General features: G+C 42.5%; 1 protein-coding gene across 3 annotated transcripts in view; it reads left to right on the top strand.

The window, feature by feature from the left end:
* atrx (ATRX chromatin remodeler) overlaps nucleotides 1-17,740 on the top strand; it is a 31,106-nt gene that overhangs the window by 11,645 nt on the left and 1,721 nt on the right. For all 3 annotated transcript variants that reach the window (XM_053428262.1, XM_053428260.1, XM_053428261.1), the window contains exons 19-33: nucleotides 145-282; nucleotides 435-610; nucleotides 706-823; nucleotides 2,218-2,348; nucleotides 2,568-2,662; nucleotides 2,776-2,915; nucleotides 3,404-3,554; nucleotides 4,038-4,138; nucleotides 4,892-5,000; nucleotides 5,132-5,309; nucleotides 5,762-5,953; nucleotides 12,845-12,994; nucleotides 14,675-14,791; nucleotides 16,279-16,374; nucleotides 16,548-16,676. In XM_053428262.1, the coding sequence (XP_053284237.1) occupies nucleotides 145-282; nucleotides 435-610; nucleotides 706-823; nucleotides 2,218-2,348; nucleotides 2,568-2,662; nucleotides 2,776-2,915; nucleotides 3,404-3,554; nucleotides 4,038-4,138; nucleotides 4,892-5,000; nucleotides 5,132-5,309; nucleotides 5,762-5,953; nucleotides 12,845-12,994; nucleotides 14,675-14,791; nucleotides 16,279-16,374; nucleotides 16,548-16,676 (2,021 nt within the window). The remainder of the gene's footprint in view (nucleotides 1-144; nucleotides 283-434; nucleotides 611-705; nucleotides 824-2,217; nucleotides 2,349-2,567; nucleotides 2,663-2,775; nucleotides 2,916-3,403; nucleotides 3,555-4,037; nucleotides 4,139-4,891; nucleotides 5,001-5,131; nucleotides 5,310-5,761; nucleotides 5,954-12,844; nucleotides 12,995-14,674; nucleotides 14,792-16,278; nucleotides 16,375-16,547; nucleotides 16,677-17,740) is intronic.

Raw genomic sequence — 17,740 nt, 5'->3', positions numbered from 1 at the left:
TAACTCTATAAAAGTATTTTGTCATTAACATAGGCTACTAACACATACTGTTGTGACTGTATGTGTTTGCCTGAAGACTGCCTGGAGATCAAATATATTTTCTTTCTCTTGTCATAAGCTTCTCTTTTTATTCACTGATGCCAGGTCCAGACATGGTGATCTGCGATGAAGGTCACATCCTGAAGAACGAGGCATCAGCAGTTTCCAAAGCGATGAACTCTATCAGGACGAGGAGGAGGGTCGTGCTGACTGGAACACCTCTGCAAAACAACCTAATTGAATGTGAGAATACTTAGTTACGATCCATATTTGAAAAAAGGCTGTTAGTTGTCCTTGCTTTTAGACAGTGACTTTTTATTGAAATAACTTCGTACCAAGATTTTGTTGTTGTGTCATGAATGTGTATTTATAACTATGCATTGTTACCTTATCAGACCACTGCATGGTCAACTTCATCAAGGAAAACCTGCTTGGGTCAGTGAAAGAGTTCAGGAACCGCTTCATTAACCCCATCCAGAACGGTCAGTGTGCCGACTCCACGCTCCACGATGTCCGGATCATGAAAAAGAGGGCTCACATCCTCTATGAGATGCTGAATGGTTGTGTCCAGGTAAATAAAAACTGCCCGAGACAGTTGACTTTGATTCTCCTCATCCACCTTCTCGTTGTCTCCTAAAGTGGCTGACTGATTTCTGCTTCTCACAGAGGAAGGATTACAGGGCCCTCACCAAGTTCCTGCCGCCAAAACATGAATATGTGCTGTCTGTTAGGGTGACTCCGCTCCAGTGTAAACTCTACAGACACTATCTGGAAAACTTCACAGGTGGGAAACACACTCTAATGAAGGTTTTTTGAGTTTTTGTTACACAGGAGCAAAGGATTATGGGAATGGCTGCCCACTGGTCAGCTTGAGAGCAGCAGAGGCTGCAAACAGGGCTTAAACAGAATCAGATCTGATTGCTCGGACAGGGATTTAGCCCAGATTAAACCTTAAACTAAAATTGAAAGTTCCACTGTAAAAAGTGTGTAGTCTGGGACGAGGCAACGTCCCACTACAGAAATGTTCTCTGGACTGGTCTCTCACTTTAATGCTGTATTGTTAAGGCGTTTAGTGGACTTTCTTCTCTGAATGTGGCCCACTGTGGGTGTGCGTGCGTGCGTGTGTGTGTGTGTGTGTGTGTGTGTGTGTGTGTGTGTGTGTAGGAGTGGCAGCTGGCAGAGTGCCGCAGGCAGGGTTTAAGCCCAGTTTCCCACGTCTCCCTAATGAAGAGCCCTGGGAGAGAGGGAACAGAGGGTGGGGGGTAATAGGGGGAATGTGGGGGCATAAAGGAAGGGGAAAGACATTGTGAGGCAGGAGGGGGCCAGAGGTTTTACACCAAAAGTGAAAACAAAGAACAGGAGAACCGGTATGTTAGAAGAGGAGGACTGATGGGAGGGGGGGCTGTTGGTGGTATGTGCTGTGGCTCATTAGGCTGGGTTGTCCACGGGGCACAGTGTTGATGTTGTGACTGGCGCTGGACCTCCTCGGTGGTGTCTTTGGACCTAAGACCACCAGTCACTCTGCAGGGTGGGAATGGTCCCAAAAGTTTTGCTAGAGCTAATGTAAAACCCACAGTAACTTCTGCCAACATGCAGCGCAGGTACAAAGTTGACATTTAAACAGCTGTCACTCTCTTGCATTTGTGATGAAACCATAATCTGATTAAGCAGAAACTTCACGTCTACACATTCTAGACCTGACGTCTGCGACATGAGATGGGCTTACACTTTTTTGGAAAAGTCTGTTTTGTGAGAACAATAATAATTTTACTTTAATTGGTCCATGGTGAAGTGGTTACAGGGAGAAATCTATGAGGGACAACAAAGGGTCGGCTACCTTTTTGTAGAAATACAAAAATGAATAAATGAATACATTTAAAAATTAATGAATACATTGATAAGATAAATGTAGAACAGCATAAATTAATATATGAGAAAATACATTAATAGCCTTTTTCATCACCAAAATGTCTTATTTGTTAATTTATGCATTTAATACATCATTTCTGCATTTATTTATTATTTTCTGCTTAATATTTTGTCCCTCAGAAATCAACATTTAGGTTTTGTTCTACTATGTTTCCACACTCTTCCATATGCATGAGGAGGTTGAGGGCATGCGGTCAAGTACATAATGTAAACAAATATTCATCTTCCCCCTCGTTCCCTTGTGTGCAGGTGTGGGGAATGCTGTGGAGGGGGGCCGTGGCCGTGCAGGGACCAAACTCTTCCAGGATTTCCAGATACTCAGCAGAATCTGGACCCATCCCTGGTGCCTTCAGCTGGACTACATCAGTAAAGAAAATAGGGTAGGACCATAGAAGACCACACTAAACACTTACTCAAAACTGGGAATACAAATTACCATAAATCACACACATGGTTGGAAAACGATAGAACTGTAGTGCTGACAGGTCAAGCAGCAGGGGAGAACAACGCATGTTGCCTCTGAGGCAGAATTTCTCCCTTATGCATCAATTCTACTACCCATTATAAGATGCATTATGAACACATACACTCTCTTGCAGGGATTCTTTGATGAGGACAGTATGGAGGAATTCATTGCTTCAGAAACCGAAGAATCCTCGATGAGCATGACCTCCGATGACGAGAAGGCAAAAAAGTAAAAAATATATATAATATTTGCGCAGAGATGACCTCATTTAACTGCCCTTCTCTATTGCATCTGTTACTTCTGCTGACCCCAACTCTTCCACTGTTCCTCCACCCTAATAGGAAAAAGAAGAGAGGAAAGGGAAAAAAGAATGACTCCGATGAGTCTGACAGTGATGACGTGGAGGTCATCAAAGAGTGGAACAGCAGCTCTCGGGGCAAAAACGGAGAGGGCAGAAACAGACCAGAGCCTGTTGAGGAGCGTAAGTCTGGAGTATTCACGACTCGTTAGGGGACATTATGACCAGAGCCACATCTGGGAGATTTCTTTGTGAAACAATTGAGGCCACTCGCCACCTATTTCCGCATAGAGGATGGTAGCCTTACAGAAGCCAGAAGCTCAGCCTTTGTTACTAGATTTCCTGAAAAATATCCCATTATAATAAGTTGAGCCTGGGAGCAAGACATTCAGGATTTAGGGACTAGGAAGGACACTATACTATAGATTTTGTCATATAATTAAATTTGTAGGATGAGTTATTAAGCTGGTCTCATATTAAAATTGTGAATAGATTTGCCCAGGAAAGCAAGCATCACTCATTTACTCAGAATCTGTACCTGAAGTGTAGCAGAAAATTGTGCAATAGTGAAACCCAGAATTATAATCTTGTTGTCTTTGCTACAGTTACTTTTTTAGGGGAATCTCTGCCAGCATTAACACTAATCTGTAACTTCATGTATCTCAAAACAGCTCGGCCCTCTGGCTCATCACCAGGAAATACCTCTGCTGACTGGCACAGGGAGTTTGTTACCGATGCAGATGCTGAGATTCTGGAGCACTCTGGAAAGATAACGCTCCTCTTTGAGATCCTGCGAATGGCAGAGGAAGTGGATGATAAAGTGTAAGTGTATCTGTTGGTTTTCGTTGTGACTTGAACGTTTTGGGGTTCATCCCAGAGTGACAGTGTTGTAAAATATAGAGCTCGAACGTATTGGATGACTGATCAAAATCAGCCGATATGAGCCTTTCACGCATTTAAATCAGCATTATGATTGGCGATTTGTGACAATTTAATTTTACAGCATAAATAATGCAGGATATGCAGCTATGCATTCATGTTGACATTATATGCTTGTGTTTGTTTTCTTTTAGTTATGTTTTAAAAAGTTTATGGTTAATCTGTAAAATTAGCCATAAATTCAATTCATTTCATAAGGTTTTGATAACATCTTGCGTCAATGCAATAATTAAAAAAAATATATAAATATATTGGTATCACATATTTGTCACTCCCTATTATCAGTATCGACATTGGCCCACAAAAAATCCACATCAGTCAGACTCTAGCAATCCTGGTGTAACCTCAATCTTTGCTTTTCCTCAGGTTGGTGTTCAGTCAGTCTCTTATCTCTCTGGACCTAATTGAGGATTTCCTTGAACTGGCGACCAGAGCTAAAGATGAGGAAAAAGTGTCTCCATACAAAGGTACATTTTAAGTGTAGTCTGAATACCTTGAGGATTTTACGCAGTTGACATGTCTGGTAACATTATGCCACTGAATGATCCTATATTTGCACATGATCAGCTTTGTTGGTATGCTAACATCTACAAAGCATCTCTTGGTTTTATAATGTATAGAGATTATCGATCAAAATTTTATAAAATAAGTCAGCTATTTATGTAGTTTTGGGATGTTGTCCTAAGGTTAAATTTTGTGTTTTTATACTGTTGTCTGTAGCATTAACATGGGGATTCCTATGGAAATGCATGTTTCACACTCGTGAGACAGTCCACTTGCAGCACGGATTCTTGTAATCGTTGGTTTGCTTGTTACCCCTGAACACACACACCGCTGCTGGTGTAAGGTCATGTTCCTAATTAAACTTCAGCAGCTGTTTTTACTTTCATTTTGAAAATGATTAGACCTTGACTTTTTATTCCACAAAAAATGTTTGCTCAAGGGTTTGTAATTTGTAATGAAAAGATCACAGTGCTGTAATTGGAAACATACTGAAATGTTGGTTATGAAGGCTGGTAAGGAGGGGCAGCTATTTTGAAGGCTAAACACAACTGGCCTCTAACCAACACAGTCATCTATCTGATGTCTGTTAATACACAAACTAAGTCCTTTTGACAAGGAAAAGGCTCTTTTGATGGCAAGACGTGTTATTTTGAAGGCTCTGTGGAGCCTTGATGGTGAAAAGTCAACAGTGTTGTAACTGTAGTGTGTATCTGAAGGTGAAGGCAAGTGGTTCAGGAACATAGACTACTATCGCCTTGATGGTTCTACTAATGCCATGACCAGAAAGAAGTGGGCCGAAGAGTTTAATGACACCAGTAACGTAAGGTAATGTACCTCATATGAAACGGCACAGAAGAATATGGGATAATGTAAAACAAAAATTTCAGCTTCATCTAAATGCAAAAATGCTCTACAGATGGTAACGCAAGCTTTCTCCCTCTCTTATGCTTTCCTAGAGGTCGTTTGTTCCTCATCTCAACGCGAGCCGGCTCACTCGGCATCAACCTGGTGGCTTCCAACAGGGTCATCATCTTCGATGCCTCCTGGAACCCGTCCTACGACGTCCAGAGTATCTTCAGAGTCTACCGCTTTGGCCAACTGAAGACCGTCTACGTTTACAGGTTCCTTGCCCAGGTGAGCTCAGTGGGCCGTTCTGTTTATGGATGTGGTGCTGATATGTAAAATAAACCATCCGTGATCAGCCAGCCACAACTTCTGCTTCAGGATTTCAGTTCATGTGTTTGACACATTGTGATTTTGAGACTGTCCGTATCTGGAAACAGTTCAATGGACATTTAGTGACGTAAGTTTAATCCTACACAGCACTGATGAAAGCACCTATCCCATGCTAAAAGCAAACTGTAATAACACAGTGACCTGTTTAGGTAGGGGTAGGCAGTAGACACAATCACAGTTTCTTAAAGAAACTGATGAATATGTAGAGAATCTCAGTGGCTTAGGAGACATTACCTTTGTCCCTCATTAATTACAAAGTAATACATTGTAAGGTAACTTGCTCCTTTGAAAGTAGACCTTCATTAGTTTTCTTTTCTTGGCCGTCCACTCATTCCATTCTCATATTTCAGGGTACAATGGAGGAGAAGATTTATGAGCGGCAGGTAACCAAGCAGTCCTTGTCATTCCGAGTTGTGGACCAGCAGCAGATCGAGAGGCACTTTACAATGAATGAGCTGGCCGAGCTCTACACCTTTGATCCAGACATGCTGGATGATCCCTCAGAGAAGAAAAGCAAGAAGGCAACACCCATGCTCCCTAAGGTAAACATGCATATCTGCATCACATTTATGTTTTTATGCGGAGATATGTATTTTCTAGAAATTAATTTGAGCAGACGTCAGACGTTTAATTGGTCTTTGCCAAAGCACTGGCTGAGATATCACGGGCTTCTTTAGACTGAACCCCAAAGGAAATGCAGAAAAGCAAGCTGAAACCTATTAACAGTAATAAAAGAGTCTTTTAGCCATCAACCAACATGGCAACAAATGCCTTTTTAAATGCCAAGCTTGTTTTTCCATAACTTGCACCAAGTAGTGTGTTCTTTCTTTTGAAGTTTAGCACTTCAGTGATAAACTGTTGTTTAGACACAATGCCAGCTTGTATCCTGGGTGACCTTTCCAGGATCTTTCTGTTTCTTCTCGTTTCCCTTCATAGTCCTAAATCCGCCTCTTCTCTGCGTTGCGCAGGTGCAGTGTCACTATTTGGGCCCCCTGCGGTTTAATAAGAACACACATCCCTTACATAGGCCATCCAACCCCACACAGCTGCACTGATTTATCTGTTTACTGCTATTTACTAAATAGTCTTCTTATTGCAACATTGCTGCTGCCCTATTATAAACCTGCTCCTTTTTTCTGTTTTCATTCATTCCTAGCAGTCTTTTACTTCTCTGTTGATCTTTGAATTAGTTCCATCCTTTCCTGTTCCTTTTTGCAGTGTGGGGGTTTCTACGGATCATTTTAAGTGGTTTTACCTCTTTGTTTTGGTTTGACCCGGGTTACGATGCAGAAATGTGTAAACAGAATGGATAAGAGACTCTGTGTATCTAACAGTTGCTCTTTCACTGGACATTCAAGAGGCTTTTCAGTGCACCTTAATGGAAAATCACTTTTTCCATTTACACTGTCAAAAGATCTCTATCACTGTTCCCTTAATATGCGTATTAACAGGCAGAAGCACTGTGTGAATCCACTCATTCGGCAGCTGATATCATTGCTCTCATCCTCTATATTCCTCTCAAGGAAGGAGTAGCCTACTTAGAGTGCAGGCGAGCACTTTTATAGATTTGAAGAGGAAAGATGTGTTCACTGAGCCCCGGCCTGTTAGATGTGTATGATCTTTAATGAGTCCAGTGACATTTATGTGACACAGTCTTCAAGCTGGAGAGGCTGACAAGCTCTTTAACAAGCGACCTGTTTTGGCCAGGGGGTTGACTATGATGTTACTGCAGTATTACGGAAGGAATTTGCCGTCTGGAATGATGAGTCAGATGCCCTCCATCCCTTTGAGCCAACAGCGCTCTTCACAGAAGGAGTTATTCGATCTTCACACCGGTCAAGTGCTGTTTTCTCAGCCACAGACGGCATATTGGTGTGAAACTTGCGTTCAGAAGGGCCACTGAGGCGCTAGTGGATATTTATGCTCAAGAAACTTAAGTATTTTTGTCTCATCCTTCTGCTCATGTAGAGGGAAATCTCACCACATAACTGTTTTCTCTATCACTCCACCTTCCTCCTCTTCTGTTATGCTTCTTATATCCCACTGCTGTCATTACTTGCCTCCATCACTTTGTATTTTACCTTTTATTTCCTGTCCCCTGCAACTTGTCTGTGCTGATGTCCTCACTCTCTTCCCCTGTCCAGCATTACCCCATCCCGGCTCCACTCAGCCATCTTCACAACCATCTGTTGCCCTGACTCAACACACTGCCTCTTAATGTTCAAAGCAACCTCAGTAAAGTTGTTTTTCTTTTTCTCCCTCTGGCCTCCTGTGCATGATGAAGGGTCATTATTTAAACCCCCCTCTTAAAGATGTCTCTGCACTCTTCAGAGAAACTAATTGGAGACAAAGGAAGCAGGCTCACTTCCCCCTAATGACAAAGAAGTTCCATGCAACCCAGACATGAGATTTTGACTCCCCACCCTCTTTTACCCATTTCCTGTTCATCACTTGTATGCACAATGTTGACATGTGTACAAAGGACAATATGCATGTTAGTCTGGGGAATTTTTTTATACAGCTCTGCAGTGCTCCCTGCTAATGTTGCTGCGTTGTACACTGTCGTTCAAGGTGGCAGGCTGCGGGCGTATCTCACTGTGTGTGCCCTCAGCAGGTGATGGCTGCAGTGTTCATTAGACTCAGTCAGGTACACCGAGGTTGCACTTGAACCTCAGGAGCAGACCGGAGCAATAAGCCACACCATGTTTGTCTCATTAGGGGTAGGAAGTCACTTTGACCTGGAATGAAAACTCTCCCCTTAAATCCTCTTTCAGCATTCAGTCACTGACAATCTTTAGGTTCCAGGACTTATATCCTGATACACGTGTTGTGGTGAACCCACCCTCAACCTACCCCAGGTACTTGTACCCTGGTAATAGGTTTCTCACACTTCCCAGAGTGCTCTTTGCCAGCTTTCAGAAACCTGCCCGAGCTTGTTGCATTGCAGGTGGAAAGAGCACTAATGACAGTCACAGCGAGGCACCGAGCCATGGGCCTCCTTTGCAGCGCTCAGTCTATTGGGAATACTGACTGAAGATATCAGTGACTGTCCCTTATATGATTCATCTCTGTGTGGTTGCTGAACACAAACATAGAAATAGATGATTGTAGAGGAAATACTGTTATGTTGGACATTTGTTTAATTCAGCTCAGCTGTCGTTTTGTCACTCAGCAGGTAAAATAACTAGCAATAACCATGCATGTAAAGTACATGGTAACACAAACTTAGTGTATTAACTGCATTGGACTTTGGTCGCCCAAATAACGGTGGTGGAACAGCCTACCATAACAATTTATCCATAGGCCTTTTTTGAATTTATCATGCTATATGTAAACTATTACGATCATTAGTAAATTATCAACGTAAACCTGAGCGCTGTTACTCCTGCAACTTTGACTTTGGATTAAAAGACACTAGATTCGTTTTTTTACCTTCTTTCTTAGTTGCGGTCTTTTAATGTAGAAGCATGACAGACCGACTCCAATTTTGTCTCTGTGCACCTGCACCTTGGAATAACATGCGGAGCAATTTAAAGCTTACTTAATTACTCTTTACAGTGTTTTAGTTGCTTTATTTATTCATTGCCTTTATAATAACATGCTAACTCTTTTGTCTCATGGCCTCTTACGATTTTTTTGTTTTTTTATCTTAGCTACAGTGTAAAATTAAGTCTGCACCTAAACTTATTTCCAAGTAAAATAAAGGTTTTGCATCATCTCTCCACCTCTTCTATGCTGCAGGATTATCACCCTGTGGGAAACAGCTGTTTAGTACATGGCCTGATTTTTACATTTAGATTTTTACTTCAGATTAATTCCAAACAAAATTTCTTTAACTTTTTTCCCTCCGTTGACAGTTCCACCATCATACTTTCACCGTCCCCTCAAGTATCTATCCTGACCTGCCTGGACCTTATAGCAAGTTTCATTCGAAACACAGCCCCCTACTGCTGCTAGCTGAGGCTGTTTTTTATTGGAATGTGGAATTTTTATAGTCTTTGTTTTGTGACATGCACAATTTTGTTTTCTGTCAACTAGCTGAGTTCTAGATCAAACCTCTGTCTTGTATATAGGCCCCTAGAGGGTATAAAGACAGCACGGTCCTGAGGGTAGGGGTGGCTTCCTGATGTCCCGCACTACGCCCCAGTTTCTGCAGAGGAACTGTTTAGAGTGGGCCAATGGGCTTATGTGAATCATTTTTCTGCAGCTGGGGGAGAGGGAGTTTTGACAGGCTATGTTTAGGTATTACAAATATCTTAGCCACTCTCATTTCTCCTGTCTTGGCCCCCTCTGTTGCTATGTTAACATACCTGTGCGATAAAAGCAGTGTCTAGCAGACACCGCCACTTCGAATTCTTTCAGAAACGTGTCGTCCCCTTCCGGGTCTCTAACTTTTCGTGTGGCGATCCAAGCAAACATCTGTTTTCCCCAGCTTGTCTTCTTAACTTACTGCATTTCCTCTCCTACTGCACATTTAATGCCTGTCTAGTCTTTTTCTCTGAAGAAGTTTATTGTTGTGGCAATGACAAATAAAACAGCGACTGTAGAGGCCTAGTGAAAGTGTTCTTAACACACTAAAGAGGAAATTGGGTTAACATGGTTGAGAATGTTTTCAGCTCAAGAGAGTATCTGATAACATGGCAAAAATCCTGCCTGCACACAACCCACCGCTATTAATGCTGGTGGGTGTTTAATTGCATCATACCCTTTAAAGTTCAGTGTCACCTACAGTCTACTGGTAAAGTACGTGTGGGTGCCTGTGCCAAGTAGTAAAGTCTCCTCAAGTTTTCATCTCTGATGTGAGAGCTGCTGAGTTTGAAAAGTGCTTTACATCACTTATGGACTCCTGGTAGGTTAGATATTTTCAAAATACATTGACTGTCTGTACAAGAATTGGGTTTAAGAAGGCCATACATAGTCGTCTAAATGTAAAGAAAGGAAAGTGCTTCATATCGTGGTTCATGTTATGGATGTTTGATTATACAACAATTCTTTCACAAATTTGTCTACTGTCAGGTGAAGCCACTTATGAGGCAATGATTACCCTGCTGAGACTGAATCAGTTGAGATCAATAGAGAAATCGTTCTCATCCTCACACATAGGTTCCCCCTCCAGCATTACACCCATACATTCACATATTGCATCCAAAAATACATGCTCTCTAATGCCAAATTTTGAAACGCTTATCTAGATTTTACACAGTAAGAAATACCAACCCTGCACCGTCTCAGAGGGGTGATACAAATCGAGATGAGTGGGTTAATTTACCTTTTTCAATCTCTAAGCATCTGCCCAAATGCAGCAAAGCGATAGGCTTCCCCATGCAGCTCCATAAGTATGACAATAGCCCAGGTCAGATTACCTACAATCATTAGTTCTGGCTCGGGACACAAACACACACACACCGAGCGCAACAGGATGGGAGATGGGCTGGACCACCCCTGAGCCATTACTAGTGGTGATTTCTTGGGTATCCCAGAATACAGTTTGTTCCAGTGGGAGCGTTTGTACTGTCATTTGACCTGCAGGTTCACTGACCTGTCAACATGAATCGATCATCACCTTAAAATACCCCAAAAATGAAATTACAGTCTTTCTTTAACAAAGCTTGGACTATTTGGGCTGAGTGGAGCGACCAGGACGTCTTTCACAGTGTTAGTTTCTGTTGTCTGTAGTCCATGATGCATACGATTTTGTTTCTGCGTCATAGTTGGATGTACCTGCCATAATCCCCCTCCTTCGTAAAGGACTCCAAGCCAGTCACAAAGCAGAGAGGTGGACATTTATGACGAATCAATGTGTGTCGTACGATGCATGTTGTGTCTATACCAGTGCCAATATAATTGTCTGTTCTGGCATCTACTCTGGCCTTCATTTGACCTTGTGCTCACCTACTTTGGTAGAACAAACAATGATGGATGTCTTTATCCGAGTCAGGCCAACAGGCTCGCCGGTGCTTTTATGTCCTAATTAGAGATTAAAGCAGCAGCTGAATAGCTGCCCGTGCCTCTGCTCTGAAATGTCTGCTTGTTCAGGGGTGGCCTGGTTTTGTCCTGATTGAGTGTGATGGCTAGGAAACATAAACATGTGTCAATGAGGAGCAGAATCAGATCCAGGGCCCAGGATCTTGGCCGGGTTGATGGTTTGATAGATGCGCAGACGAGAAGCTCTTTGGCACCTATTGGTTCCAGCCACCTGAGCTGCCGTTCTCTGGAGTTGTGGAGAACCTAAAAATAGGTTATTGTGTAGTTTTGTTGCAGCTCTCTTCTCCCCCATTCGGGGATCCAGTTTCACTCCGTCTGGCCTGGTGTTTATTTTCAGTTTATTCAATACAGGTTTGCAATCACTGCTTAATTTCTTAGTGTGTTGTTTCTGTTTTATTTATTTTTTTCTTCCTCAATACCAGTGACATGATTTATTTTGTTTACAACTTCAAGCTTATTGTCACCTTTTGAAATGAGAGGGAGAGGAGACATGCAGAGCCCCTCTTGGTCCATGTGTAGGTTAATGATGCAACTTCTGTATGACGTTTGTTTCCAGAATGCAATGCTCCAGTTTAATGTAAAGCTAAGTTGAGACAAAGAAAAGCAAACATGCTGCGGAGAGAGTAATTCAAACCATGTTTGTGTGAGTAGAGCCTGGCCCAGCTCTCTTAATTTTACTCAGTATTGTTTTCATAAACAATGTAGTCATGGAAACCAGCCCCCCCCCCCACCCCCACCCCAAAATTTATTTTTTACTTATTTACTGGGTTTGGTTTTTATACGTGTCCTTTTAATAAATTTATAAGGAAATTCAAGCTTTTTTTTATATTCCTTATTCCAAGTGTTGTGTTGGATTCGATTCAGGGATGTTTGATTTACCTCGTTCTCTCCTCATCTCCTGCCAACAATCCACATGTGACCATTGAATGAAGGCTCAAAACTTGTTTTTTTAAAGACAGTTATAATTATTCTTAATGAGGCATACATCTAAACATTGGGTTTGAGCAGGAGTCCAAAACCACTGTTATTTTACTCGAACATTTTTTCCCTTAAGTAGTGTGCAGATATCTGAGCATTCAGGTGAATCTCCAAAAACTTTCAGCAAAGACAAAACTCCAATTTGATAAGATTCTGTGCTCTGCCTATCAAAGAGCATTTTATTTGGAAACATTGTTTTAATACAGCAAAGATCTTCCTCAGTTCATATGTGTTGCTTTGCAAAGTGCAATAAGTCTTTTTTTTTTTTAAGCAATTTGCTTCCGATCCGTATATCCCCTTAACTATTTGAGCTGATAGTAAGTAGATACATGTTTTGTTTTTTTTCATTCAAAAACGCAATGTGGCCTTCGTAAGCTTCCCCGGAGCCAAATCGACCCCCCACCCCTCCAGTGATGACTGTAAACCCATTGTGACCCTTTTCAATCTTTTTGATATCTCCCCGAATGCAGGATCCCATTCTGGCTGAGATGCTGCAGAGCAATAAGGACCAGATTGTGTGTTACCATGAGCACGACTCCCTGCTGGACCACAAGGAGGAGGAAGCCCTTAGCGAGGAGGACCGCAAGGCTGCCTGGACTGAGTATGAGGCCGAGAAGAAGGTAAGAGAAAAGAACACACACAGAAGAGACATGTGTGCTGCATAGTGACATGTCCACCATTCCCAAAACAAAGGCACACGTACAGTGTTTATCCCCTCTGTTGATCATTCCCCATGTTATTGACATCAAAGTGCAAGATGAGCGGATCCCTCTTGTGTGGGTTTGTGTTGTATCTGTATAATCCTTTCATCACGTGGAGTAAGCAGGTACAAATAACTGAGGCTTTCCAAATTGCATCTAGCATTAAGTACATAGGTCAATAGATGTTTAGGGACTCGTACTCGTATGTCTGCGTTACACTTTTGTCTATTTTTCTCTTCTGCATTGTCCCCTCAGCATCCCTTTCCTTTCTTATGGTACAAATCAATGACAAATTAGTGGGTTTTATTTGGAGATGTGTGTTGGGGGGGGGGGGGGCTTAATGTTGTAAACGAGCAGAAGCAGGTCTCCCCCCGGTGTAATCCTAGATTCTAATTCACTCTAATGATTATTTTTCCAACACACACTGCCTCCTCTGCCCTCTGTGTGCCTAAGCGGCTTTCCCCTCAGAGCTCCTCTGCTTTTCAAGAGAACAGAGGGTTCCCATTCGCAGGGAAAACTGCGCTGAGGTCGAATGTGAGGATTTCAATTGTGTTCGCATCACTGCAATCTGTCACACATTAAAAGATGGAGAAGTGTTCAATTTCATCCATGAGAAGCTGTTCAGCTTCACGTTGTATACTCAGAGATTTGTAGGAGAAACAACTGGAACATAACCCGGCCTCTGCTAATGTCTTCACAACTTAAGGGTTTGGCCGTCTGTGGCCAGGAAAGGTTAAGTGTATGAATATCAGACTTGCAACTCAGGAAACGGAACAAAAAATCTGTGAGAACATGATCAGGTGCCCACAACTGAACCCAGGAGCCACCTGGGATGACTCAAGCTCAGTGTAGAGCTCAACAAGACTCATGTCTTACATTTCTGACACAACAATTTGTCAAAATTTAGTCAAGTCATGATTTTGTGACTGTCTAAAGATGTTTGAGGTCTGAACAGCATCTGAGGATGCAGCTGAAGTCCAAGGGCGGCTGCTTGTTAATGGCAACCCAAACCTGAAGTGTGTGTGTGTGGTGTTTGTGGTTTTGTGGTTGTTTTGAGGTTTTGTAGTGTTTAGGCCTGCACACCTGTCTCTGACCAGGTCCAACAACCCCCACTGGCCCCAACACACACAGGCACATGCGCGCACACATCCCTACATACACATACACCGGATGGCCAGATTACAGGGCACGGGACAACCATCTGCAGCGGAGGCTCAATTACACACAAACATTGGTATCCTGCTGGCCATTACTGGGAAAGGACTGTTTACATCTGGTCACTGCTCTCTATCTCTCTATCGCTCTCCCCCCCACACACACACACTCACACATTTCATACAAGAGGAGCAGGCTGACATCACACATCGTGTTTCTCCTGCAGAGTGAAGTGCGTTGAACGTGCCAAGAGTTACTGACAAGTTTACTGACTGAGGCTGACAGGCCAAGTGAGCTGTCGTCTATGGTCGACCACAGTGATACATTCTCTCCTATCATGCACTTGGTGACACCTGCCTAATTGATGTATACTGATCATCTATTTCATTGGACTCTGGGGGGCCCTCTGCCTCCTCTCTCCCTCCTCTGTTTTTCATCTGACAGGGTCTCTCCATGAGGACCAACTACCAGACACAATACTCGCAAATGGAAATGGGCTCTCCCAACTACTTCTCCTACAACGTGGCGGCTTTGGCCTCCATGACCAACCAGCAGCTGGAGGTAAGTAATGAGCTCCACATGCCCCTCTCCTGCCTCAAACCCCCCCCCCCCCCCCCCCTCTCCCTCCCCCACGGCATGGCGCCCCACATTCCTCAGACCCCACTGCTAATTGTGACAACAGTCTACGAGCCAACAAGCCCAGTCTGCCCCACTCCTCTACCCAACAGTTTGTAATGCTGTATGTCTGGGGCAGCAGCTATTTATACATCGTGGCTCATCTGACTGACAGAGGACATAAAGTCCAAGAGGCAATTTGTGTTATTCCACAAGTTATTAGTTTAAAAATAATTAGTTTAAAAAATACAGAGTGCTGACTTCAATCTTCAATTCTGGCATGTGAGAAATTATATTGTTATACTTCTATCTTTGTAATAAGGAAACACTCGTAAACTAGCTGACTTTAAACTCATTTGGAGCTTTAAGTGTAACTTCACCTTGCTCTGGACCTTACTTCACCCATTGATCATTTTGAAAAGGCTAGGAACTGGGCAGAGGACTGATGAGAGTTAGAATGTGACGGTGTAATTGTCGTGACATTTTTAGGCCTTAAAAAAAATGTGCATGACACAGAATCTAGAGGCAGCTCTCACACAGAAGGCTCTTTAGAAGTGGAGGACGTTTCTCCTCCTGAATCCCCTGAAGAGTGTATTTCTGTGGGGGAGGACCATGCTGGTCCTGAGACACATCAGTTCCAGCTGTTTGATGCAGCAAAGGCTAATGTCGACAAATGATTTGTAATTACCAATAAATTAAACATCCAATAAATGGAGCGTGACACACAGGCATCTCTACCAATTATGTCCTTTACTCAGGTATCTGTGGGTGCGCTGCAATCTGCTGTCTCCCTTTAGAGAATGTGTTGTGGGGGGGGTGCCAAAGGTAAATACTACACTACTGGAATAAGACCAGACAAGCTGCTCTGTAAACCCCATTTCCCCAGTCAGATCAGGAACCCGCTCATATTTGATGAGACTTAACTTAAATATGAATCGCGCAAGGCCAAGAGTGACGTTGTGAGCCATGTTCAACCACAGCCGCCTGATTAGTATTTGTTTGGAATACTGTCTTTGTCCCCCTGATGAATATTAATGTTAACACCCTTGATAGCTGTGTGTTCTCCAACTCCTGATAACTTCTTTGCTACTTAGTCAGCACATTGTTTATCAATCCCAGCCTGTATATGGTTCCTATGTTCAGAGATGCTGGTAGTATTGAGATTAAAAACTGATTTGGTAGTTGCAGGTGATCTTCATGGCCTTTTGGCTCTACAGCACTGAAACCAATCACCTGTTGTAAAGTTGTGGGTGCTCAGTGAAGAGCTGCGCGATTCACTGTCCCTATGAATGGCGAAGTTACTCATTTGATTCAATGTTAATTTCAAAAGTGTCAACAACTGGATTTAAGATCTTCCATCATGTAGTAAATACCAAATCCCCACAGTTACCTTTATTTAACCAGTGTCAGTTTTTTCTCTTATTTGTCTTCAGGAACTGATAAACCAGGGACGACAGAAAGTCATTGAAGCAACAAATGCATTGAAGACTTTTTCACAGGAGCCATTGGAGGACACCATTTCCAGACTGGTGAGTGTCAACACTTGTGCAGCCCAGCGTCTAAATCAGTCTTTGTTTATAGTTATTCTTACTGCAAGAGTCTTAATCAGTCCAAAGAAGCATTCTTTTTCTGTCACTGAGCTGTATTATGACTGCGATGGGGGCTGGAGTTAATGTATGTGAGCTGTCGTCTCTCCCAACAGTGGCAGGAGAACCCGGCGCTTACAGAGTTTCAGGTCCAGTCCATGTCCCTGGAACGTCAGGCCACTGTGGAGCAGGAGATCAAGCGCAGGGAAGCCGTCTACAGGGATGTTCTCACCAGGCAGCAGACGGTAAGAACTGGCTCTGGTAGTGTATTGTCTGCTGTCACTATTTCACCAGAAACTAGTGGGGCACTTAGAGAGCACATGCCTCCGCCAAGGCCAAACAGTCCACTTATGTTCCCTAAATTCACTAGATCTGCATTTTTATTTTCATCTGTACCTAATTGCACACACTTATACATATAGGTCCCCTAAACATGCCAGGTGTTTGTGTCATCAAGGTCAATAAGTTATTCTTTAAAAAATGGTAATCCGTCGAGCAGTTTTTATGTAATCCTGCTCAATAACACACTAACAAACACACACAAAGACATAACTGTGGGTGGAACTGGGCCGAAAAATCCACATGGTTATTACTCTACTTTCAAAAACAATATATTGTTAATGGTGTTTAAAGTAAATGCAGTGTGTATACTGAATTAAAAAATTGATAAGTAGGTAGCAGTATTTATTTATTCACCCTGCAACAAGCCAAAGAGGTTGTGATCTAAATGTATAAAGATTTTAAAAAAGACGACAATTCAATTCATGCGATCAAAACCTAATCGTTTCAAGGCTGTTGTGAATCTTCCAGGTCAGTAAATCCCCCTGGTCTGCAGTGGTAGTAGTATCTGAGTTTTCTTTCTCTGACCCCTCACAAGCGCTTAGTTAACCTTGACTACATCTGTGAGACACTTATAATCAACCTCAGACATCAGCTGTAGAGTTGTTGTTGTGAAGTCTGACTAAAACTGAAAAAATGTTCTCATCACTCAAAGTACTGTCCTGAGAAAAACAAACTGTGCCTTAGCGTGACTTTCCAGCCTTTGTTGAGGAACTGAGAAGAAATCAGCTTGATCACCAGCTGTTTGTAAATTCGGGTTTTATAGTAACTGCATTTTTAAACCTTCTGGAATTTCCTGCCTTAACTCGATGAACTTGGTTTGTTTTTTTCTTAACACATATTTTGTATATTCTTGTGTTTTTAAGCTTATAATTAAGTCAATAATTAAATGAATCATTCCTTTGTACCTTTTGAGATCATTATTTTGTCATATTTGATTTTTTTCTGGTGTGTTGCTTTTATTTTCCAT

Source organism: Pleuronectes platessa, chromosome 8, assembly GCF_947347685.1.
Source record: "Pleuronectes platessa chromosome 8, fPlePla1.1, whole genome shotgun sequence".
Lineage (NCBI taxonomy): Eukaryota > Metazoa > Chordata > Actinopteri > Pleuronectiformes > Pleuronectidae > Pleuronectes > Pleuronectes platessa.
Note: the sequence above shows the minus strand (reverse complement) of the source record. Positions and strands in the feature narration are given on the sequence as shown.